We start from the raw sequence: 25,850 nt of genomic DNA on the forward strand, positions 1-25,850 counted from the left end.
TGTCTCTCCATCTGTCTCTCTCTGTTCATTGCCTTCGAATCTGTCTTCCCATCGCCCTCTTTATGCATCACTTTCTCCTCTCCGTCTGTCTCTCCCTTTACCTCCACGTCTGACTCTCTTTCTATCTCTCTGTCTGTCTCTCTCTTTCTATCTCCCCGTCTGTCTCTCTCTCTATCTCTCCGTCTGTCTCTCTCTTTCTATCTCCCCGTCTGTCTCTCTCTCTATCTCTCCGTCTGTCTCTCTTTTTATCTCTCCGTGTGTTTCTCTTTCTATCTCTCCATCTGTCTCTCTTTACCTCCACGTCTGTCTCTCTTTCTATCTCTCCATCTGTCTCTCTCTTTCTATCTCTCCGTCTGTCTCTCTTTCTATCTCTCCGTCTGCCTCTCTCTTTCTATCTCTCCGTCTGTCTCTCTCTTTCTATCTCTCCGTCTGTCTCTCTTTCTATCTCTCCGTCTGTCTCTCTCTTTCTATCTCTCCGTCTGTCTCTCTATCTCTCCGTCTGTCTATCTCTCCGTCTGTCTCTCTCTTTCTATCTCTCCTTCTGTCTCTCTATCTCTCCGTCTGTCTCTCTTTCTATCTCTCTGTCTGTCTCTCTCTTTATCTCTCCGTCTGTCTCTCATTTTATCTCTCCGTCTGTCTCGCTTTCTATCTCTCCGTCTGTCTCTCTTTTTATCTCTCCATCTGTCTCTCTTTTTATTTCTCCGTCTGTCTCTCTCTTTATCTCTCTGTCTGTCTCTCTTTCTATCTCCCCGTTTGTCTCTCTATCTGTCTCCTACTTTCTCTCACTGACTCTCTAACTCTCTCTTCATCCATTTGACACCCTCTGCCTGTGCACCACTTTACCTGTTCATTTGGTTCACCCTCTCTGTGTTTCTCTCCCTCTGTCTCTCGCACAAATTCTTTTTCTACCTGTCTCTGACTTTCCCCCTCTCTATTTGACACCCTCTCTGCCTCTACCTCCCTTTCTTTGCCCATACGATTCTTTATTTCTTTTTGGTCTTTTTCTTCTTTTTCTCCCCCTTTGTCTGTCTCTTTCTCTCTCTCTTTCTACCTTTCTCTCTGTCCTTGTCTCTCTTTGTCTTGCTCTCCCTTTGTCTCTCTCTATCTTTCTCCCTCTCTCTCTCGTTCTCTCTATATTTCCCTCTCTGTCCTTGACTCTCCCTGTCTCTCTCTCTCTGACTTCCTCTCCCTCTTTCTCTCCGTCTCTTTCTCTGTCCTTGTCTCTCTCTGTCTTTCTCTCCCTGTATCGATCTTTCTTCCTGTCTGTCTCTCTCTCTCCCTGTCTCTACGTTTCTCTATCTTCCTCGCTCTGTCTGCATCTCTCTCTCTCTGTCCCTGACTCTCTGTCTTCCTCTCCCTGTCTTTCTCTCTCAATCTCTGTCTCTCGCCCTCTATCTGGCTCTCTTTCTCTGTCCTTGTCTCTCTGTGTGTCTTCCTCTTCCTCTGACTCTCTCTCTCTCTCTCTCTTTCTCCGTGTCTCTCTCTCTCTCCTTTTTTCTGTCTCTCCTCTCTCTACCTTTCTCTCTCTCTCTGTGCCTCTCCCTCTCTCTCTTCCTCTCCCTCTGTCTCTCTCTCTCTTTCTGCCTCTCTTTCTCTGTCTCTCTCTCCCTCTCTTTCTCTCTCTCCCCCTCTCTATCTTTCTCTCTCTGTGTCTTCCTCTCTCCCCCCTCTCTCTCCCTCTCTCTTTCTCTATCTCTCTCCCTCTCTCTCTCTTTCTCTCTCTGTCTGTACCTCTCCCTCTCTGTCTTCCTCTCCCTTTACCTTTTTCTCTCTGTCCGTGTCTCTCCCTCTCTGTCTCTCTCTCTCTCTGTGTCTCCCTTTCTCCCTCTGTCTCTTTCTCTGTCTCTTTCTCTCTTTTTCTGTCTCTCTCTCCCTCTCTCTACTTTTCTCTGTCCGTGCCTCTCCCTCTCTCTGTCTCTCTCTCTCCCTCTGCCTCTCTCTCCCTCTGCCTCTCTCTCCCTCTGTCTCCTTCTCTCTCTCTGTCTCTTTCTCTCTCTCTCTCTTTCTCTCTCTCTCTCCTTCTCTCTTTCTCTGTCTCCCTCTCTCTCTCGACCTTTCTCTCTCTGTCCGTGCCTCTCCCTCTCTCTATCTTCCCCTCCCTCTGTCTCTCTCTCTCTCTCTCTCTGTCCATTTACCACTCCATCTGTTTGTGTTGCCCTCTCTGGCTGTGCGTGTGTGTGTCCCTTTTTTTCTGAGTGTACATTCGCTCTGGTCTCTCCCTCCTCTCTCTGTTTGCCTGCATCTCAATCTCTCTCATCCCTTCCCCCCTCCCCAAGGGTGCAGGATGTACAGCACTGGTGGTAGCGGTGGTTGCTAGGAAACTGGAACTAACCAAAGCTGAGAAACACGTCCATAACTTCATGATGGATACACAGCTCACAAAGAGGGTAAGCAGCATTCATTAACCTCTGCGAACACTTCCCATCCGTCCGCACGTACACAGTTACCACCCTCAGCTGCTCACTTCGTGGATATTACACCTGTGGGCTGGGGGTTTAAATTGATGGGAATGGACAAGTCCCTTCAGTGAGTGAATGACGGGTGTTATTCCTCCAGCCATGCTCTGCATCTCAAAGCCCACACAGCATGGTCCCCAGCGCCTCTCTGTTGCTATTTTTAAAGGGCTGCACTTTATCATAGAATCCCGACAGTGCAGAAGGAGGCCATTCGGCCCATCGAGTCTGCACCGACCACAATCCCACCTAGGCCCTATTCCCATAACCCCACGTATTTACCCTGCTAATCCCCCTGACACTAAGGGTCAATTTAGCATGGCCAATCCACCTAACCCGCACATGTTTGGACACGAAGGGGCAATTTAGATGGCCAATCCACCTAACCCGCACATCTTTGGACACTAAGAGGCAATTTAGCATGGCCAATCCACCTAACCTACACATCTTTGGATACTAAGGGGCAATGTAGCATGGCCAATCCACCTAACCTGCACATCTTTGGACACTAAGAGGCAATTTAGCATGGCCAATCCACCTAACCTACACATCTTTGGATACTAAGGGGCAATTTAGCATGGCCAATCCACCTAACCCGCATATCTTTGGACACTAAGAGGCAATTTAGCATGGCCAATCCACCTAACCTACACATCTTTGGATACTAAGGGGCAATTTGGCATGGCCAATCCACCTAACCTGCACATCTTTGGACACTAAGAGGCAATTTAGCATGGCCAATCCACCTAACCCGCACATCTTTGGACACGAAGAGGCAATTTAACATGGCCAATCCACCTAACCCGCACATCTTTGGACACTAAGAGGCAATTTAGCATGGCCAATCCACCTAACCTGCACATCTTTGGACACTAAGGGGCAATTTAGCATGGCCAATCCACCTAACCCGCACATCTTTGGACACTAAGTGGCAATTTAACATGGCCAATCCACCTAACCCGCACATCTTTGGACACTAAGAGGCAATTTAGCATGGTCAATCCCCCTAACCCGCACATCTTTTGAACTGTGGGAGGAAACCGGAGCACCCGGAGGAAACCTACGCAGACACGGGGAGAATGTGCAAACTCCGCACAGACAGTGACCCAAGCTGGGAATTGAACCCGGGTCCCTGGCGCTGTGAGGTAGCAGTGCTAACCACTGTGCCACCATGCCGCCCGCTTATCTTATATATTTAAGATACGTATTTTTATAACTGTTTCCACGTCCTTGCAAGTCCAAGTGCCCCCATGTGCTTCCCCCCAAAGTGATCGCCCTTCCAGCACGATTCTGTACAGTATTGGTGAGCTGATTGACCACAGAGGGCATCACGGCTCAGCCCCCATCTCGCACTTGGCCCACAGAAGGGCTCCAAGGTAGCGTTCGGGAGTGACACCGAAAGTTTTCCCACGTTCCCCCCCCCTCACCCTCGCCGGACGGACGTGCTTCGGAAGAGGTGAGGGGTCCCCTGTCTGGCCCGGGGATGTGGGAAACATCTGGGAGGTTTGGCCGGATTGGGGGGGGGTGGGGGGGGGGGGGGGGGGCGGGTAGGTGGGAGAGTAGAGCAATCCTCCCTCCCTCCTGTCCTTGAGCCTGCCTGCTGTCAAAAACAGGATGCGTGTGTGTGTGCTGCCAGAGTGTGGGGGCGTCTGATACAAGGTCACGTTGATGTGTTCTGCAGCAGTGCTGGAGTTTGCCATACCTGCTCACAGTTACTGCGCATTGTCACAGAGTCAGGGCAGGGGGAGCGGTGAGCCTCACCCATTTCCTTCGCCAGTTCCTGGGGATTCTTGGAATTGGTAATCGGAGTCAAGTGGCCGCAATGACCTCCGGTGCCCGGCTTTCTGCCAATGCGACCGACACACACAAAGAGCAAAGAAAATTACAGCACAGGAACAGGCCCTTCGGCCCCTCCAAGCCTGCACCGACCATGCTGCCCCGACTGAACTAAAACCCCCGACCCTTCCGGGGACCATATCCCTCTATTCCCATCCTATTCATGTATTTGTCCAGACGCCCCTTAAAACTCACTATCGTATCTGCTTCCACTACCTCCCCCGGCAGCGAGTTCCAGGCACCCACCACCCTCTGTGTAAAAAACTTGCCTCGTACATCTCCTTTAAACCTTGCCCCTCGCACCTTAAACCTGTGCCCCCTAGTACAGTGGAACCCCGATTTTATGCGCCCCGATTTAGCGCGAAATCGGATATGACGCGATGGACCCTTTTTTTGCTCTTTCCAGTGTAGCGACCCCGATTTAGCGCGACCCCGATAACATTCGCGATAACATTTTATGGACCCCAACCATCGCTGCACTGTAATTGAATCTTCCACCCTGGGAAAAAGCTTCTGACTATCCACTCTGTCCATGCCTCTCATAATCTTGTAGACTTCAATCAGGTCGTCCCTCAACCTCCGTCGTTCCAGTGACAACAAACCAAGTTTCTCCAACCTCTCCTCATAGCGAATGCCCTCCATGCCAGGCAACATCCTGGTAAATTTTTCTGTACCGTCTCCAAAGCCTCTACATCCTTCTGATAGTATGGCGACCAGAATTGAACACTATATTCCAAGTGCGGCCTAACTGAGGTTCGAAAGGATGTGAATCCAAGGATATTAATCCTCCTTGGCTGAGGAAGCAGGGCTGGAGACCCTCCCACCCCGGTTCAAAGGAGGCATAGGTCAGAAAGGAAACTGGTGTGGATAAGATTCTTTCATGGAAACATAGAAGACAGGAGCAGGAGGAGGCCATTCGTCCCACCGAGTCTGCACCGACCACAATCCCACCCAGGCCCTATTCCCATAATCCCACATATTTACGCTGCTAATCCCCCTGACACTAAGGGTCAATTTAGCATGGCCAATCCACCTAACCCGCACAAGTCCAAAGATGTGTGGGTTAGGTGGATTAGCTCATGCAAAATTGCCCCTCTGATAAAGGGGTCTCGATGGTGATACTCCCTTGATAAAGGGGTCTCGATGGTGAGACTCTCCTGATAAAGGGGTCTCGATGGTGAGACTCCTGATAAAGGGGTCTCGATGGTGAGACTCTCCTGATAAAAGGGTCTCGATGGTGAAACTCTCCTGATAAAGAGGTCTCGATGGTGAAACTCCCTCTGATAAAAGGGTCTTGATGGTGAGACTCTCCTCATAAAGGGGTCTCGATGGTGAGACTCTCCTGATAAAGGGGTCTTGATGGTGAGACTCTCCTGATAAAGGGATCTCGATGGTGAACCTTCCTCTGATAAAGGGGTCTTGATGGTGAGACTCCCCTGATAAAGGGATCTTGATGGTGAGACTCTCCTGATAAAGGGGTCTCGATGATGAGATTGCCTCTGATAAAGGGATCTCGATAGTGGGACTACCTTTGATAAAGGGGTCTCGGGGGTGAGACTCCCCCTAGAAAGAGGTCGCGATGGCGAGACTCCTTATTTGGAAATGTCCCAATAATGACGGATTTCCCGTTAAAGGGGTCTCGGGGCAGGGCTTCCTCTCTGGTGAGGTCCCAGTAGGGAGTTGTATTCAGGTCCTGATGGGGCGACAGTCCCTTTGAAAAGGGTCCGATGGTAAAACTTCCAGTTGCTCGTTGTGGTGCACCCTAATCTGGTTCTTCTGCTACCCCCACCAGATCAAGAATGCAGCAGCCAATGTTCTGCGGGAAACCTGGCTGATCTACAAACACACAAAACTGCTCAAGAAGATCGATCATGCCAAAGTGAGGAAGCATCAGAGGAAGTTCCTACAGGCTATCCATCAGTGAGTTCATGGGAATGCAGTAAGAAGTTTAACAACACCAGGTTAAAGTCCAACAGGTTTAATTGGTAGCAAAAGCCACACAAGCTTGTGGGAATGGGCAGAGGTCAGCACTCAGAGGGTCAAAGTACAGGACCATACGCAATACTCCGGAGTGAGTTACAGGCTAATCGAGGGGGTCGGGGTGGTTTATATATAGAATAACAGATACCCGGGAGTGAGTTACAGACTGGAATGTAATCGAGGGGTTCGGGGTGGTTTATATATAGAATAACAGATACCCGGGAGTGAGTTACAGACTGGAATCTAATCGAGGGGTTCGGGGTGGTTTATATATAGAATAACAGATACCCGGGAGTGAGATACAGACTGGAATCTAATCGAGGGGTTCGGGGTGGTTTATATATAGAATAACAGATACCCGGGAGTGAGTTACAGACCGGAATGTAATCGAGGGGTTTGGGGTGGTTTATATATAGAATAACAGATACCCGGGAGTGAGTTACAGACTGGAATCTAATCGAGGGGTTCGGGGTGGTTTATATATAGAATAACAGATACCTGGGAGTGAGTTACAGACTGGAATCCAATCGAGGGGTTCGGGGTGGTTTATATATAGAATAACAGATACCCGGGAGTGAGTTACAGACTGGAATCTAATCGAGGGGTTCGGGGTGGTTTATATATAGAATAACAGATACCCGGGAGTGAGATACAGACTGGAATCTAATCGAGGGGTTCGGGGTAGTTTATACATAGAATAACAGATACCCGGGAGTGAGATACAGACTGGAATCTAACCGAGGGGTTCGGGGTAGTTTATACATAGAATAACAGATACCCGGGAGTGAGTTACAGACTGGAATGTAATCGAGGGGTTCGGGGTGGTTTATATATAGAATAACAGATACCCGGGAGTGAGTTACAGACCGGAATGTAATCGAGGGGTTCGGGGTGGTTTATATATAGAATAACAGATACCCGGGAGTGAGTTACAGACTGGAATGTAATCGAGGGGTTCGGGGTGGTTTATATATAGAATAACAGATACCCGGGAGTGAGTTACAGACCGGAATGTAATCGAGGGGTTCGGGGTGGTTTATATATAGAATAACAGATACCCGGGAGTGAGTTACAGACTGGAGTCTAATCAAGGGGTACGGGGTGGTTTATATATAGAATAACAGATACCCGGGAGTGAGTTACAGACTGGAATCTAATCGAGGGGTTCGGGGTGGTTTATATATAGAATAACAGATACCCGGGAGTGAGATACAGACTGGAATCTAATCGAGGGGTTCGGAGTAGTTTATACATAGAATAACAGATACCCGGGAGTGAGATACAGACTGGAATCTAATCGAGGGGTTCGGGGTAGTTTATACATAGAATAACAGATACCCGGGAGTGAGTTACAGACTGGAATGTAATCGAGGGGTTCGGGGTAGTTTATACATAGAATAACAGATACCCGGGACTGAGTTACAGACTGGAATGTAATCGAGGGGTTCGGGGTAGTTTATACATAGAATAACAGATACCCGGGAGTGAGATACAGACTGGAATCTAATCGAGGGGTTCGGGGTAGTTTATACATAGAATAACAGATACCCGGGAGTGAGTTACAGACTGGAATGTAATCGAGGGGTTCGGGGTGGTTTATATATAGAATAACAGATACCCGGGAGTGAGTTACAGACTGGAATGTAATCGAGGGGTTCGGGGTGGTTTATATATAGAATAACAGATACCCGGGAGTGAGTTACAGACTGGAGTCTAATCAAGGGGTACGGGGTCGTTTATATATAGAATAACAGATACCCGGGAGTGAGTTACAGACTGGAATCTAATCGAGGGGTTCGGGGTGGTTTATATATAGAATAACAGATACCCGGGAGTGAGATACAGACTGGAATCTAATCGAGGGGTTCGGGGTAGTTTATACATAGAATAACAGATACCCGGGAGTGAGATACAGACTGGAATCTAATCGAGGGGTTCGGGGTAGTTTATACATAGAATAACAGATACCCGGGAGTGAGTTACAGACTGGAATGTAATCGAGGGGTTCGGGGTAGTTTATACATAGAATAACAGATACCCGGGAGTGAGTTACAGACTGGAATGTAATCGAGGGGTTCGGGGTAGTTTATATATAGAATAACAGATACCCGGGAGTGAGATACAGACTGGAATCTAATCGAGACGTTCGGGGTGGTTTATATATAGAATAACAGATACCCGGGAGTGAGTTACAGACTGGAATCTAATCGAGACGTTCGGGGTGGTTTATATATAGAATAACAGATACCCGGGAGTGAGTTACAGACTGGAATCTAATCGAGGGGTTCGGGGTGGTTTATATATAGAATAACAGATACCCGGGAGTGAGTTACAGACTGGAATCTAATCGAGACGTTCGGGGTGGTTTATATATAGAATAACAGATACCCGGGAGTGAGTTACAGACTGGAATCTAATCAAGGGGTTCAGGGTGGTTTATGTATAGAATAACAGATACCCGGGAGTGAGTTACAGACTGGAATCTAATCGAGACGTTCGGGGTGGTTTATATATAGAATAACAGATACCCGGGAGTGAGTTACAGACTGGAATCTAATCGAGGGGTTTGGGGTGGTTTATATATAGAATAACAGATACCCGGGAGTGAGTTACAGACTGGAATCTAATCGAGGGGTTCGGGGTGGTTTATATATAGAATAACAGATACCTGGGAGTGAGTTACAGACTGGAATCTAATCGAGGGGTTCGGGGTGGTTTATATATAGAATAACAGATACCCGGGAGTGAGTTACAGACTGGAATCTAATCGAGGGGTTCGGGGTGGTTTATATATAGAATAACAGATACCCGGGAGTGAGATACAGACTGGAATCTAATCGAGGGGTTCGGGGTAGTTTATACATAGAATAACAGATACCCGGGAGTGAGATACAGACTGGAATGTAATCGAGGGGTTCGGGGTAGTTTATACATAGAATAACAGATACCCGGGAGTGAGTTACAGACTGGAATGTAATCGAGGGGTTCGGGGTAGTTTATACATAGAATAACAGATACCCGGGAGTGAGATACAGACTGGAATCTAATCGAGGGGTTCGGGGTAGTTTATACATAGAATAACAGATACCCGGGAGTGAGTTACAGACTGGAATGTAATCGAGGGGTTCGGGGTGGTTTATATATAGAATAACAGATACCCGGGAGTGAGTTACAGACTGGAATCTAATCGAGGGGTTTGGGGTGGTTTATATATAGAATAACAGATACCCGGGAGTGAGTTACAGACTGGAATCTAATCGAGGGGTTCGGGGTGGTTTATATATAGAATAACAGATACCTGGGAGTGAGTTACAGACTGGAATCCAATCGAGGGGTTCGGGGTGGTTTATATATAGAATAACAGATACCCGGGAGTGAGTTACAGACTGGAATCTAATCGAGGGGTTCGGGGTGGTTTATATATAGAATAACAGATACCCGGGAGTGAGATACAGACTGGAATCTAATCGAGGGGTTCGGGGTAGTTTATACATAGAATAACAGATACCCGGGAGTGAGATACAGACTGGAATCTAACCGAGGGGTTCGGGGTAGTTTATACATAGAATAACAGATACCCGGGAGTGAGTTACAGACTGGAATGTAATCGAGGGGTTCGGGGTGGTTTATATATAGAATAACAGATACCCGGGAGTGAGTTACAGACCGGAATGTAATCGAGGGGTTCGGGGTGGTTTATATATAGAATAACAGATACCCGGGAGTGAGTTACAGACTGGAGTCTAATCAAGGGGTACGGGGTGGTTTATATATAGAATAACAGATACCCGGGAGTGAGTTACAGACTGGAATCTAATCGAGGGGTTCGGGGTGGTTTATATATAGAATAACAGATACCCGGGAGTGAGATACAGACTGGAATCTAATCGAGGGGTTCGGGGTAGTTTATACATAGAATAACAGATACCCGGGAGTGAGATACAGACTGGAATCTAATCGAGGGGTTCGGGGTAGTTTATACATAGAATAACAGATACCCGGGAGTGAGTTACAGACTGGAATGTAATCGAGGGGTTCGGGGTAGTTTATACATAGAATAACAGATACCCGGGAGTGTGTTACAGACTGGAATGTAATCGAGGGGTTCGGGGTAGTTTATACATAGAATAACAGATACCCGGGAGTGAGATACAGACTGGAATCTAATCGAGGGGTTCGGGGTAGTTTATACATAGAATAACAGATACCCGGGAGTGAGTTACAGACTGGAATGTAATCGAGGGGTTCGGGGTGGTTTATATATAGAATAACAGATACCCGGGAGTGAGTTACAGACTGGAATGTAATCGAGGGGTTCAGGGTGGTTTATATATAGAATAACAGATACCCGGGAGTGAGTTACAGACTGGAGTCTAATCAAGGGGTACGGGGTGGTTTATATATAGAATAACAGATACCCGGGAGTGAGTTACAGACTGGAATCTAATCGAGGGGTTCGGGGTGGTTTATATATAGAATAACAGATACCCGGGAGTGAGATACAGACTGGAATCTAATCGAGGGGTTCGGGGTAGTTTATACATAGAATAACAGATACCCGGGAGTGAGATACAGACTGGAATCTAATCGAGGGGTTCGGGGTAGTTTATACATAGAATAACAGATACCCGGGAGTGAGTTACAGACTGGAATGTAATCGAGGGGTTCGGGGTAGTTTATACATAGAATAACAGATACCCGGGAGTGAGTTACAGACTGGAATGTAATCGAGGGGTTCGGGGTAGTTTATACATAGAATAACAGATACCCGGGAGTGAGATACAGACTGGAATCTAATCGAGGGGTTCGGGGTAGTTTATACATAGAATAACAGATACCCGGGAGTGAGTTACAGACTGGAATGTAATCGAGGGGTTCGGGGTGGTTTATATATGGAATAACAGATACCCGGGAGTGAGTTACAGACTGGAATGTAATCGAGGGGTTCGGGGTGGTTTATATATAGAATAACAGATACCCGGGAGTGAGTTACAGACTGGAATCTAATCGAGGGGTTCGGGGTGGTTTATATATAGAATAACAGATACCCGGGAGTGAGTTACAGACTGGAATCTAATCGAGACGTTCGGGGTGGTTTATATATAGAATAACAGATACCCGGGAGTGAGTTACAGACTGGAATCTAATCGAGGGGTTCGGGGTGGTTTATATATAGAATAACAGATACCCGGGAGTGAGTTACAGACTGGAATCTAATCGAGACGTTCGGGGTGGTTTATATATAGAATAACAGATACCCGGGAGTGAGTTACAGACTGGAATCTAATCAAGGGGTTCAGGGTGGTTTATGTATAGAATAACAGATACCCGGGAGTGAGTTACAGACTGGAATCTAATCGAGACGTTCGGGGTGGTTTATATATAGAATAACAGATACCCGGGAGTGAGTTACAGACTGGAATCTAATCGAGGGGTTTGGGGTGGTTTATATATAGAATAACAGATACCCGGGAGTGAGTTACAGACTGGAATCTAATCGAGGGGTTCGGGGTGGTTTATATATAGAATAACAGATACCTGGGAGTGAGTTACAGACTGGAATCCAATCGAGGTGTTCGGGGTGGTTTATATATAGAATAACAGATACCCGGGAGTGAGTTACAGACTGGAATCTAATCGAGGGGTTCGGGGTGGTTTATATATAGAATAACAGATACCCGGGAGTGAGTTACAGACTGGAATCTAATCGAGACGTTCGGGGTGGTTTATATATAGAATAACAGATACCCGGGAGTGAGTTACAGACTGGAATCTAATCGAGACGTTCGGGGTGGTTTATATATAGAATAACAGATACCCGGGAGTGAGTTACAGACTGGAATCTAATCAAGGGGTTCAGGGTGGTTTATGTATAGAATAACAGATACCCAGGAGTGAGTTACAGACTGGAATCTAATCGAGACGTCCGGGGTGGTTTATATATAGAATAACAGATACCCGGGAGTGAGTTACAGACTGGAATCTAATCGAGGGGTTCGGGGTGGTTTATATATAGAATAACAGATACCCGGGAGTGAGTTACAGACTGGAATCTAATCGAGACGTTCGGGGTGGTTTATATATAGAATAACAGATACCCGGGAGTGAGTTACAGACTGGAATCTAATCAAGGGGTTCAGGGTGGTTTATGTATAGAATAACAGATACCCGGGAGTGAGTTACAGACTGGAATCTAATCGAGGGGTTCGGGGTGGTTTATATATAGAATAACAGATACCCGGGAGTGAGTTACAGACTGGAATCTAATCGAGGGGTTCGGGGTGGTTTATATATAGAATAACAGATACCCGGGAGTGAGTTACAGACTGGAATCTAATCAAGGGGTTCAGGGTGGTTTATGTATAGAATAACAGATACCCGGGAGTGAGTTACAGACTGGAATCTAATCGAGACGTTCGGGGTGGTTTATATATAGAATAACAGATACCCGGGAGTGAGTTACAGACTGGAATCTAATCGAGAGGTTCGGGGTGGTTTATATATAGAATAACAGATACCCAGGAGTGAGTTACAGACTGGAATCTAATCGAGGGGTTCGGGGTGGTTTATATATAGAATAACAGATATCCGGGAGTGAGTTACAGACTGGAATCTAATCAAGGGGTTCGGGGTGGTCTATGTATAGAATAACAGATACCCGGGAGTGAGTTACAGACTGGAAGCTAATCGAGGGGTGAGGGGTTGTTTATATATAGAATAACAGATACCCGGGGGTGAGTTACAGGCTGGAATCTAATCGAGACGTTCGGGGTGGTTTATATATAGAATAACAGATACCCGGGAGTGAGTTACAGACTGGAATCTAATCGAGGGGTTCGGGGTGGTTTATATACAGAATAACAGATACCCGGGAGTGAGTTACAGACTGGAATCTAATCGAGGGGTTCGGGGTGGTTTATACATAAAATAACAGATACCCGGTGATGCGCATCAATTTGACACGAGGCACAAAGCTTCGGTAAAAGAAGGCTTTTATTAACTAACAATGGAACTATCAGAACTTTAACACACTATCCCAGACTGAAGAGGTCCCGCCCGAGCAGGGGGTCTTATACCTCTCCCGGGAGGCGGAGCCCGACTGGGATGTGCCACAACAGTTACAACCACAGGTGTATCAATCCCACCCTAGCCCAACAACAACATTAGAACAATCCCACAGTGGGAACCAACGATGGTTCACCACATTCACCCCTCCTTTGAGAACAAAGGCCGGCGGGGTACGAAAACAGACTAAAATGTCAACAGATTATAAGTTCAGACGGTCTGGAGGACCGCACTGTCGTTGTCACCTCCTCAATACCGGCGGTGACACCGGAGTAGGTGCTTGCGGTGGCGTTCTCCCCAAAACAGCGTCCAGCTGTTCTCCCACGGACTCACGGGCCGGTTGACCCTGATGAAACGGTAGTGCAGGGGATCCCGGTACCTTCTGCGATGGCGCCGATCTCCGGGGCTCAGGCAAGCTGTGCATTGGAGTAAAACTGTTAAGCATTGGTCCCGATGCTGTCCGCGCCACGTCCGGGGGAGAAATAAGGGATAAGGGATTCGTCACTGGGGGTATGGGAGCGACAGGAGTTGCTACGTCCCCTGCGGGCGCCAGGTCTCGGATCGAGACTGTGACCTCTCGCCCGTCAGGATATGCCACATAGGCATACTGAGGGTTGGCGTGGAGGAGGTGGACCTGTTCGACCAAGGGGTCGGACTTGCGGGCCCTTACATGTCGCCGCAGGAGGACGGATCCTGGGTACGTCAACCAGGCTGGTAAAGATATCCCCGAGGACGACTTCCGAGGGAATGAGAACATCCTCTCGTGGGGAGTAGCATTGGTTGCCGTACACAGGAGGGAGCGAATGGAGTGAAGCGCATCAGGGAGGACCTCCTGCCAACGGGAGACTGGAATAACTTTGGACTTCAGCGCCAATAGGACAGCCTTCCAGACTGTAGCATTCTCTCATTCCACCTGTCCATTACCCCTAGGGTTGTAACTCGTGGTCCTACTAGAGGCAATCCCGTATGAGAGCAGGAATTGCCTCAAGTCATTACTCATGAACGACGAGCCCCTGTCGCTATGGATATAGCTGGGGTACCCGAACAGGGTAAAAAGATCACGGAATGCCTTGATCACCGTGGCAGCTGACGTGTCCGCGCAGGGGACAACAAACGGGAACCGGGAGTACTCATCTATTATGTTCAGAAAGTACACGTTCCGATCTGTTGAGGGAAGGGGGCCCTTAAAATCCACACTCAGCCTCTCGAAGGGGCGAGTGGCCTTGACCAAATGTGCCCGGTCAGGTCGGTAAAAGTGCGGTTTGCATTCCGCGCAAATCCGACAGCTCCTTGTCACCGACCTGACGTCCTCCACCGAGTAAGGCAGGTTGCGGGCTTTGACAAAGTGGTAGAGCCGAGTGACCCCAGGATGGCACAGGTCATTATGGAGGGCGTTCAAGCGATCCTCCTGCGTAGTAGCGCATGTTACGCGCGAGAGGGCATCCGAGGGCTCATTGAGTTTCCCTGGACGATACATGATATCGTAGTTATAGGTGGAGAGTTCAATTCTCCACCGCAAGATCTTATCATTCTTGATCTTGCCCCTCTGCGTGTTGTTGAACATGAACGCCACGGACCGCTGGTCCGTGATCAGGGTGAACAGCTTTCCCGCCAGGTAATGGCGCCAGTGTCTGACGGCCTCCACAATGGCCTGGGCCTCCTTTTCCACCGCTGAATGCCGAATTTCGGGGCCTTGGAGGGTGCGGGAAAAAAACGCGACGGGCCTGCCCGCCTTGTTTAGTGTGGCGGCCAGGGCGAAATCAGATGCATCGCTTTCCACCTGAAAAGGGATGGATTCGTCTACCGCGTGCATCGTGGCTTTCGCGATGTCGTGTTTCAATTCCTTGAAGGCCAATTGGGCCTCTGGCGTGAGTGGAAAAGTCGTGGACTTAATAAGCGGACGGGCTTTGTCCGCGTAGTTGGGGACCCACTGCGCATAATAGGAGAAGAAGCCTAGGCATCTTCTCAGTGCTTTTGCGCTAGCGGGCAAGGGAAGTTCAGCAAGGGGGCGCATACGGTCTGGATCAGGGCCAATGACCCCGTTTTCCACCACGTATCCCAGGATGGCTAACCGCCGGGTACGGAATACACACTTCTCCCTGTTGTAGGTCAAATTCAGGCGAGATGCAGTGCGTAAAAAGTTCTGGAGATTTGTGTCATGGTCCTGCTGATCACGGCCGCAGATGGTGACATTATCCAGATACGGGAAGGTAGCCCGCAGCCTGTTCTGGTCCACCATTCGGTCCATAGCACGCTGGAAGACCGAGACCCCATTGGTGACACCAAATGGAACCCTAAGGAAATGATACAGATGACCATCTGCCTCAAAGGCCGTGTAATGTCGGTCCTCTGGGCGAATGGGGAGTTGGTGGTAGGCGGACTTAAGGTCTATGGTGGAGAACACCCGGTACTGCGCAATCTGATTGACCATATCAGATATGCGCGGGAGGGGATACGCATCCAGCTGCGTATATCGATTAATGGCCTGACTGTAATCAATGACCATCCGGGGTTTGTTCCCGCTCTTGACCACCACAACCTGTGCTCTCCACGGACTAACACTGGGCTGTATGATCCCTTCTTTGAGGAGTCGCTGAACCTCAGATCTGATGAAGATCCGATCTTCAGCGCTGTAACGCCTACTTTTAGTAGCGATGGGCTTGCAGCCTGGTACCAGATTCTGAAATAAAGAGGGTGTGGTGATCTTTAACGTAGAAAGATTGCAGGTGGGGCGCTTTGGACAATTTGGAGACTGCAGCTGTTCCCCCACTGTCAGCGAAGGGAGTGGCCCACCATACTGTAGGATCACACTCTTCATGTGGACCATAAAGTTTAGTCCGAGGAGAATTGGTGCGCAAAGATGCAGCAACACAAGGAGCCTGAATCGCTCGTAAATTGTGCCTTGCACTTTCAAAGTTACCACACAACGTCCTAGCACAGCGACAGACCGGGACCTTGATGCCATAGAGATTGTCTGTTTGGCAGGTTGAATCTGGAGTCCACACCTCTTCACAGTGTCAGGGTGAATAAAGCTCTCAGTGCTCCCGCTGTCAAACAGACAATAAATTGCACGACCATTTACCTGTATATCCATCATCGAACAATCAAGCCTGTGATGCTTAGCCTGGTCCAGGGTGATCGACGCCACCGTTGGTCCGTGAATGTCACTGCAGGCAGCTGAGGTCGATGCTGAGGACCCCTGCTGGTCGCTCATGGTCATCGTCGACCAAAATGGCCGCCCCCATGAATCGCACATGGGTGAGGGCGCCAAACGTAGCGACTCCTGGTGGTCATCCTCCTCCGACTCCGTCGACCGCAATGGCGTCGTCCTGGACTCGCACGTGGACGAACCCCGTGAGTACTTCGACGACGATGGTGATGATCCCCGTTCCGAAGGGTCACAGGCTGCACTGCCGTTCTTGGGCTTCGATCTGCACACCTTCGCATAATGCCCCTTTTTACCGCATGAGGTACAGACTACCGCTTTAGCGGGACACTTTTGTCGTGGATGTTTGGCTCCTCCGCAGAGGTAGCACCGCGGGCCGCATGGGGCTGCAGCCGTCGTCTGGTCCACATGGGAGCACGCCATAACACTGCACTTCGAGCCCGTGGGGCGAGGAGGGATTTGCGACTGCTCCTGCCACGTTGTCTCCACGTGGTTCTCCGGATACAGGACCAAGCTCTTCGAAGCCGCCTCAAGCATTTCAGCTAATTCCATAGCTTGGGTCAGGTTGAGATTTCCCTTTTCTGGCAGCTTGAGACGGATGTACGAAGACCCGACCCCGGCCACAAACGCATCTCGGGCGAGGTCGTACATGCTCTGCTCAGCCGACACAGCTTTGCAGTCACAGCCCCTGGCAAGCTGCAAGAGCTCATTGGCGTAGTCCTCCATGGTTTCGCCCGACTGCCGACGTCGTGTAGCGAGGAGGTAACGAGCGTGGATCTCGTTAGGAGGTTTCGTATAGCGCTTTTTTAAAAGCTCGAGGGCCCTCGGGTAAGTGGTGGCCGCACGGATCGCGAGGTAGTCTGTGTCGCTTACCCTCGCATGGAGGACCCGGAGTCTGTCATCGTCTGTGGTGACCGCTGCGGAGGCTGCCAGGTAATCTTCAAAACACTTCAGCCAGTGGTCGAAGGTGTTAGAAGCGCCCACCGCACGTGGATCTAGCGTCAGACGTTCTGGCTTTAGGATTTGCTCCATACTCTCCTTTCTTTTTTTTTCCCCGTCGAGAGTTTAATGTTAGTTAATAAAATTGATGCGCATCAATTTGACACGAGGCACAAAGCTTCGGTAAAAGAAGGCTTTTATTAACTAACAATGGAACTATCAGAACTTTAACACACTATCCCAGACTGAAGAGGTCCCGCCCGAGCAGGGGGTCTTATACCTCTCCCAGGAGGCGGAGCCCGACTGGGATGTACCACAACAGTTACAACCACAGGTGTATCAATCCCACCCGAGCCCAACAACAACATTAGAACATTCCCACAGTGGGAACCAACGATGGTTCACCACACCCGGGAGTGAGTTACAGACTGGAATCTAATCGAGGGGTTCGGGGTTGTTTATATATAGAATAACAGATACCCGGGAGTGAGTTACAGACTGGAATCTAATCGAGGGGTTCGGGGTTGTTTATATATAGAATAGCAGATACCCGGGAGTGAGTTACAGACTGGAATCTAATCAAGGGGTTCGGGGTGGTTTATATATAGAATAACAGATACCCAGGAGTGAGTTACAGACCGCAATCTGATCGAGGGGTTCGGGGTGGTTTATATATAGAATAACAGATACCCGGGAGTGAGTTACAGACTGGAATCTAATCGAGGGGTTCGGGGTGGTTTATATATAGGATAACAGATACCCGGGAGTGAGTTACAGACTGGAATCTAAGCGAGGGGTTTGGGGTGGTTTATATATAAAATAACAGATACCCGGCAATGAGTTACAGACTGGAATCTAATCGAGGGTTTCGGGGTGATTTATATATAAAATAACAGATACCCGGGAGTGAGTTACAGACTGGAATCTAATCGAGGGGTTCGGGGTGGTTTATATATCAAATAACAGATACCTGGGAGTGAGTTACAGACTGGAATCTAATCGAGGTGTTCGGGGTGGTTTATATATAGAATAACAGATACCCGGGAATGAATTACAGACTGGAATCTAATTGTGGGGTTCGGGGTGGTTTATATATAGAATAACAGATACCTGGGAGTGAGCTACAGACTGGAGTCTAATCAAGGGGTTCGGTGTGGTTTGTATATAGAATAACAGATACCCGGGAGTAGGTTACAGACTGGAGTCTAATCAAGGGGTTCGGGGTGGTTTATATATAGAATAACAGATACCAGGAGTGAGTTACAGACTGGAATATAAGCGAGGGGTTCGGGGTGATTTATATATAGAATAACAGATATCTGGGAGTGAGTTACAGACTAGAATCTGATCGAGGGGTTCAGGGTGGTTTATACATAGAATAACGGATACCCGGGAGTGAGTTACAGACTGGAATCTAATCGAGGGGTTTGGGGTGGTTTATATATAGAATAACAGATACCCGGGAGTGAGTTACAGACTGGAATCTAATCGAGGGGTTCGGGGTGGTTTATATATAGAATAACAGATACCAAGGAGTGAGTTACAGACCGCAATTTGATCGAGGGGCTCGGGGTGGTTTATATATAGAATAACAGATACCCGGGAGTGAGTTACAGACTGGAATCTAATCGAGGGGTACGGGGTGGTTTATATATAGAATAACAGATATCTGGGAGTGAGTTACAGACTGGAATCTAATCGAGGGGTTCGGGGTGATTTATATATAGAATAACAGATACCCGGGAGTGAGTTACAGACTGGAATCTAATTGAGGGGTTCGTGGTGGTTTATATATAGAATAACAGATACCCGGGAGTGAGTTACAGACTGGAACCTAATCGAGGGGTTTAGGGTTGTTTATATATAGAATAACAGATACCCGGGAGTGAGTTACAGACTGGAATCTAATCGAGGGGTTTGGGGTGGTTTATTTATAGAATAACAGATACCCGGGAGTGAGTTACAGACTGGAATCTAATCGAGGGGTTCGGGGTGGTTTATATATAGAATAACAGATACCCGGGAGTGAGTTACAGACTGGAATCTAATCGAGGGGTTCGGGGTGATTTATATGTAAAATAACAGATACCCGGGAGTGAGTTACAGACTGGAATCTAATCGAGGGGTTTGGGGTGGTTTATTTATAGAATAACAGATACCCGGGAGTGAGTTACAGACTGGAATCTAATCGAGGGGTTCAGGGTGGTTTATATATGGAATAACAGATACCCGGGAGTGAGTTACAGACTGGACTCTAATCGAGGGGTTCGGGGTGGTTTATATATAGAATAACAGATACCCGGGAGTGAGTTACAGACTGGAATCTAATCGAGGGGTTCGAGGTGGTTTATATATAGAATAACAGATACCCGGGAGTGAGTTACAGACTGGAATCTAATTGAGGGGTTCGTGGTGGTTTATATATAGAACAGATACCCTGGAGTGAGTTACAGACTGGAACCTAATCGAGGGGTTCAGGGTTGTTTATATATAGAATAACAGATACCCGGGAGTGAGTTACAGACTGGAATCTATTCGAGGGGTTCGGGGTGATTTATATATAGAATAACAGATACCCGGGAGTAAGTTACAGATTGGAATCTAATCGAGGGTTTCGGGATGTTTATATATCGAATCACAGATGCCCGGGAGTGAGTTACAGACTGGAATCTAATCGAGGGGCTCGGGGTGGTTTATATATAGAATAACAGATACCCGGGAGTGAGTTACAGACTGGAATCTTATCGAGGGTTTCGGGGTGATTTATGTATAGAATAACAGATACCCGGGAGTGCGTTGCAGACTGGAATCTAATCGAGAGTTCAGGGTGGTTTATATATAGAATAACAGATACCCGGAAGTGAGTTACAGACGGGAATCTAATCGAGGGTTTCGGGGTGATTTATATATCGAATAACAGATACCCAGGAGTGAGTTACAGATTGGAATCTAACCGTGGGGTTCAGCCAGTTTATATACAGAATGGCGTGTGTTTAGGATCAAGTTACAGTTCCTGCTTCTGGTTGCTAGCCAGTGACGGTTGCTAGCGAGTGTGTGTCTACGTGTTGGATGGGGACAGGATCTGACTTAGCTGTGATGTTACCTATGTAAAAGATTCACTGTCTCGACTCAGCAGGAGTCTGAGCCTTGGAGAGGCAGAGATACACGTTAACGTTAAGCCTATCGCTGTTCCGGCACTGGGGAGGAAAGGCTTGTTGGGATTGGCTGAAAAGTAGGTTGGCACACAGCAACACTGAGTGGTAGGTGGCACATTGGAACCCAGCAGCACTGTAGGGGAGGGAGGGCACTGTGCGTTGGGCAGACAGTACTGCAAGAATCCTGTGCAATACTGTTCAACTTTGAGAAGGATATCTCAGCCTTGGAGCAGGTACAGTGTAGACTTACCGGAATGATACCTGGGGCTAAAGATGTGGCCTGTATTCCACTGAATATACAAGTTTCAGGGGTAATTTTATTGAAGTGTTCAAAATAATTAAGGGGTTCCGCAGTGCAGGTACCGAGAAACGATGTCCTTTTGAGTGGGAGGCATTGGCCTAGTGGTATTATCGCGAGACTATTCATCCAGAAACTCAGCTAATGTTCTGGGGGACCCGGGTTCGAATCCCGCCACGGCAGATGGTGGAATGTGAATTCAATAAAAAAATATCCGGAATTAAGAATCTACTGATGACCCATTATCGGAAAAACCCATCTGGTTCCCTTTAGGGAAGGAAATCTGCCGTCCTTACCCCGGTCTGGCCTACATGTGACTCCAGAGCCACAGCAATGTGGTTGACTCCCAACTGTCCTCCAAGGGCAACTAGGGATGGGCAATAAATGCCGGCCCAGCCAGCGACGCCCATGTCCCACGAATTAATAAAAGAGTAATCAAGAACAACGGGACATCACCTTAAGAGTTAGGAGCTTCAGTGTTGATGTCAGGTGGCCTGTTTCTGACCAAGAATGGTGGAAATATGGAAAGAAGTCTCACAACACCAGGTTAAAGTCCTGTTGGACTTTAACCTGGTGTTGTGAGACTTCTTACCGTGTTCACCCCAGTCCAACGCCGGCATCTCCACATCAGGAAATATGGAAGCCAGAAGGCTGTAGATGCTGGGGGGGAATCGTAGAATCCCTACAGTACAGAAGGAGGCCATTCGGCCCATCGAGTCTGCACTGAACACAATCCCATCCAGGCCCTACCCCTACAACCCCATGCATTTACCCTCGCTGACACTAAGGGGCAATTTAGCATGGCCAATCCACCTCACCCGCAAATCTTTGGAGTGTGGGAGGAAACCGGAGCACCCGGAGGAAACCCACGCAGACACGGGGAGAATGTGCAAACTCCACACAGACAGTGACCCAACGCTGGCACTGTGAGGCAGCAGTGCTAACCCACTGTACCATCATGTCCCTCCAAAGAAGGGGCTTTGCTTGGCCGGAAATCGAACCCAGGCATCCCGCGTGGCAGGCAAGAATTCACAAAATCACCAATGCACACAGCATTGGGTAAGGAATAAAGATTAGATTTTGATTTGATTTGATTTATTATTTTGTCACATGTATTGGAAACAGTGAAAATAAATGTTTCTTGCGGGCTATACAGTCAAAGCATACCGTTCATAGAGAAGGAAAGGAGAGAGTGCAGAATGTAGTGTTACAGTCATAGCTAGGGTGTAAAGATCAACTTAATGCGAGGTAGGTCCATTCAAAAGTCTGACAGCAGCAGGGAAGAAGCTGTTCTTCAGTCGGTCGGTGCGTGACCTCAGACTTTTGTATCGTTTTCCCGAAGGAAGAAGGTGGAAGAGAGAATGTCCGGGGTGCGTGGGGTCCTTGATTATGCTGGCTTCTTTTCCCCGAGGCAGCGGGAAGTGTAGACAGAGTCAATGGATGGGAGGCTGGGTTTGCGTGATGGGATTGGGCTACATTGTAGTTCCTCGCGGTCTTGGGCAGAGCAGGAGCCCCATACCAAGCTGTGATACAACCAGAAAGAATGCTTTCTACGGTGCATCTGTAAAAGTTGGTGAGAGTCGTAGCGGACATGCCAAATTTCCTTAGTCTTCTGAGAAAGTAGAGGCGTTGGTGGGGCTTTCTTAACTATGGTGTTGACTATCGTCTGACCAAGGGTGGTGGAAATACGGAAGCCAGAAGGCTGTGGATGCTGGGGTATCAATGGGAACTTTCAAGATTGAGGTCAGTTGGGTGAGGTATAAAGGTATACGGAGCAAAGGTGCGGAGATGGATTCGAGGAGTGGTTCCATCAAGGTTTGATTGAATGGCAGGCGGAGCAGACTTGAGGGGCCTGAATGGCCTCCCCCCATTCACTGTTGACCGATGTACCGCTCTTCAGGACTGTATCCAGGGCTCGAGCCATCCTGTCTGCAGAGGGCGGTTGGAAGGAGACACATGTAGGGGGGGGGGGGGGGGGGGGGTGGCGGGTGATTGGGCGCGCTGTGGGGCATGAGTGGGACATTTCACCTTCGCCAGTTGTGTGAGGATCTTGTATTTTTCTGCTCACCCCACAGGCTTCGCAACGTGAAGATGGAGCAGAGGAAGCTGAACGATCAGGCAAACACGCTGGTCGATCTCTCAAAGGTAATAGTCATGTGGAGAACACAACACTCTCCTGCGGGGAGGGTGGCACGGCTCACATTCCCTCAGGACCATTTGATTCCACAACTTTGCCTTGCCTCCCTCGATGTCTCGATTGGTCATTGCGTGTCCTGAGCCACTCAGTGAGGCCTGGTTCTACCCCTGGCATGGAGTGAGAGAGCTGACCTCAGCTGGATGGTCCAATTTGCTCTGGTTCCCTTAAGATCAGGGCAGGGGAAAGAAAATCCCTTTCCTCCAAAGATGTGTGGGTTAGGTGGATTGGCCATGTTAAATTGCCCCTTAGTGTCCAAAGATGTGTGGGTTAGGTGGATTGGCCATGCTAAATTGCCCCTTAGTGTCCAAAGATGTGTGGGTTAGGTGGATTGGCCATGTTAAATTGCCCCTTAGTGTCCAAAGATGTGTGGGTTAGGTGGATTGGCCATGCTAAATTGCCCCTTAGTGTCCAAAGATGTGCAGGTTAGGTGGATTGGCCGTGCTAAATTGGCCCTGAATGCCAGGGGGATTAGCTAGGGTAAATACGTGGGATTATGGGGGATAGGGCCTAGGTGGGATTGTTGTCGGTGCAGGCTCGATGGGCCAAATGGCCTCCTTCTGCACTGTAGGGATTCTGTGATTTCCATGGCTTTCTTGCCTCGCAGGGAAAGGAGGATCACGGAGCAGGTACGGGGATCAGGGTAAGGGGATTGTTTAGGTGGGTGGGGGGGGAGGGAGGTGCTGTCGGATCCCTCCAGTGAGGGTTGGCATCTCCAAGAGAGGATGTACAGAGGATGTACAGGGGCAGAGTGAGATGTACAGGGGAGAAGTGGGATATACAGGGGCAGAGTGGGATATCCAGGGGCGGGGTGAGATATACAGCGGCAGAGTGGAATATACAGGGGCAGAGTGAGATATACAGGGGCAGAGTGGAATATAAAGGGGCAGAGTGAGGTGTACAGGGGCAGAGTGGGGTGTACAGCGGCAGAGTGAGGTGTACAGGGGCAGAGTGAGGTGTACAGGGGCAGAGTGAGGTGTACAGGGGCAGAGTGAGGTGTACAGGGGCAGAGTGGGATATACAGAGGCAGAGTGAGGTGTACAGGGGCAGAGTGAGGTGTACAGGGGCAGAGTGAGGTGTACAGGGGCAGAGTGAGGCGTACAGGGGCAGAGTGAGGTGTACCAAGGGGCAGAGTGAGGTGTACAGGGGCAGAGTGAGGTGTACAGGGGCAGAGTGAGGTGTACAGGGGCAGAGTGAGGTGTACAGGGGCAGAGTGAGGTGTACAGGGGCAGAGTGAGGTGTACAGGGGCAGAGTGAGGTGTACAGGGGCAGAGTGGGGTGTACAGGGGCAGAGTGAGGTGTACAGGGGCAGAGTGAGGTGTACAGGGGCAGAGTGAGGTGTACAGGGGCAGAGTGTGATGTACAGGGGCAGAGTGGGGTGTACAGGGGCAGAGTGGGGTATACAGGGGCAGAGTGGGGTGTACAGGGGCAGAGTGGGATATACAGGGGCAGAGTGGGATATACAGGGGCAGAGTGAGATGTACAGGGGCAGAGTGGGATATACAGGGGCAGAGTGGGATGTACAGGGGCAGAGTGGGATGTACAGGGGCAGAGTGGGATATACAGGGGCAGAGTGGGATATACAGGGGCAGAGTGGGATGTACAGGGGCAGAGTGGGATGTACAGGGGCAGAGTGGGATGTACAGGGGCAGAGTGGGATGTACAGGGGCAGAGTGGGATGTACAGGGGCAGAGTGGGGTGTACAGGGGCAGAGTGGGGTGTACAGGGGCAGAGTGGGGTGTACAGGGGCAGAGTGAGGTGTACAGGGGCAGAGTGGGGTGTACAGGGGCAGAGTGGGATGTACAGGGGCAGAGTGGGATGTACAGGGGCAGAGTGGGATGTACAGGGGCAGAGTGGGGTGTACAGGGGCAGAGTGGGATGTACAGGGGCAGAGTGGGGTGTACAGGGGCAGAGTGGGGTGTACAGGGGCAGAGTGGGATGTACAGGGGCAGAGTGGGGTGTACAGGGGCAGAGTGGGGTGTACAGGGGCAGAGTGGGGTGTACAGGGGCAGAGTGGGGTGTACAGGGGCAGAGTGGGATGTACAGGGGCAGAGTGGGATGTACAGGGGCAGAGTGGGGTGTACAGGGGCAGAGTGGGGTGTACAGGGGCAGAGTGGGGTGTACAGGGGCAGAGTGGGGTGTACAGGGGCAGAGTGGGATGTACAGGGGCAGAGTGGGGTGTACAGTGGTTGCGGACGGAGACGCGGGGTTGGGGCGGGAATCGGCAGCAACTTAACGCCGCCACGGGAGTCAGATACTGGCGTAATGAGGGGATTATTCTGAAGCTGCACAGTGGCATTATAGAGGAGTTAAGAGCATGCTTTAAATTATTAGAGGATTAAATCTGTGCGGCAGGAATCTCCTTGCTTGTGCTTGGTTAATCCCACCAGCTGTTCCATCTCGTTTCATTTACCTGCCTGTCCTTTCCTTTCCTTTCACCCTTCACCCTCCTCCTCCTCCTCCCCCCCTTCTCGGCTGTGACTATGGTAACAGCCAGCTCTTTTAATCCAATTGCGGATCTTTATTTAATTCAATTAGAAATCCTTTTAACACCAGGAGTAGCCGAATCAGGGACTGTCTCCAAAGTGCGCCGCTCCACTCCAAGCGTACTGCGTGTTGTTAGGAATTAATAGATCACAGGGATTGCAAAGGACGTGGTAGAGCAGGAACAAGAGAGATACAGCCGGTGTGTTTTCTTTATTTTTTTGCCCTCGTCCTTTCTGGGGGGAGTGGTGAGGGAGCGTTACTGATCCATGCTGTATTC

The 25,850-nt window shown here is 49.2% G+C and overlaps 1 protein-coding gene across 1 annotated transcript in view; it reads left to right on the forward strand.

Annotated features, from left to right (window-relative positions):
• LOC144485832 (small conductance calcium-activated potassium channel protein 2-like) overlaps positions 1-25,850 on the forward strand; it is a 159,304-nt gene that overhangs the window by 125,950 nt on the left and 7,504 nt on the right. The window contains exons 5-7 of the mRNA XM_078203904.1: positions 2,277-2,387; positions 6,082-6,209; positions 22,968-23,037. Coding sequence (XP_078060030.1) covers positions 2,277-2,387; positions 6,082-6,209; positions 22,968-23,037 — 309 coding nt within the window. The remainder of the gene's footprint in view (positions 1-2,276; positions 2,388-6,081; positions 6,210-22,967; positions 23,038-25,850) is intronic.

Source organism: Mustelus asterias, unplaced genomic scaffold (genome assembly GCF_964213995.1).
Source record: "Mustelus asterias unplaced genomic scaffold, sMusAst1.hap1.1 HAP1_SCAFFOLD_229, whole genome shotgun sequence".
NCBI lineage: Eukaryota > Metazoa > Chordata > Chondrichthyes > Carcharhiniformes > Triakidae > Mustelus > Mustelus asterias.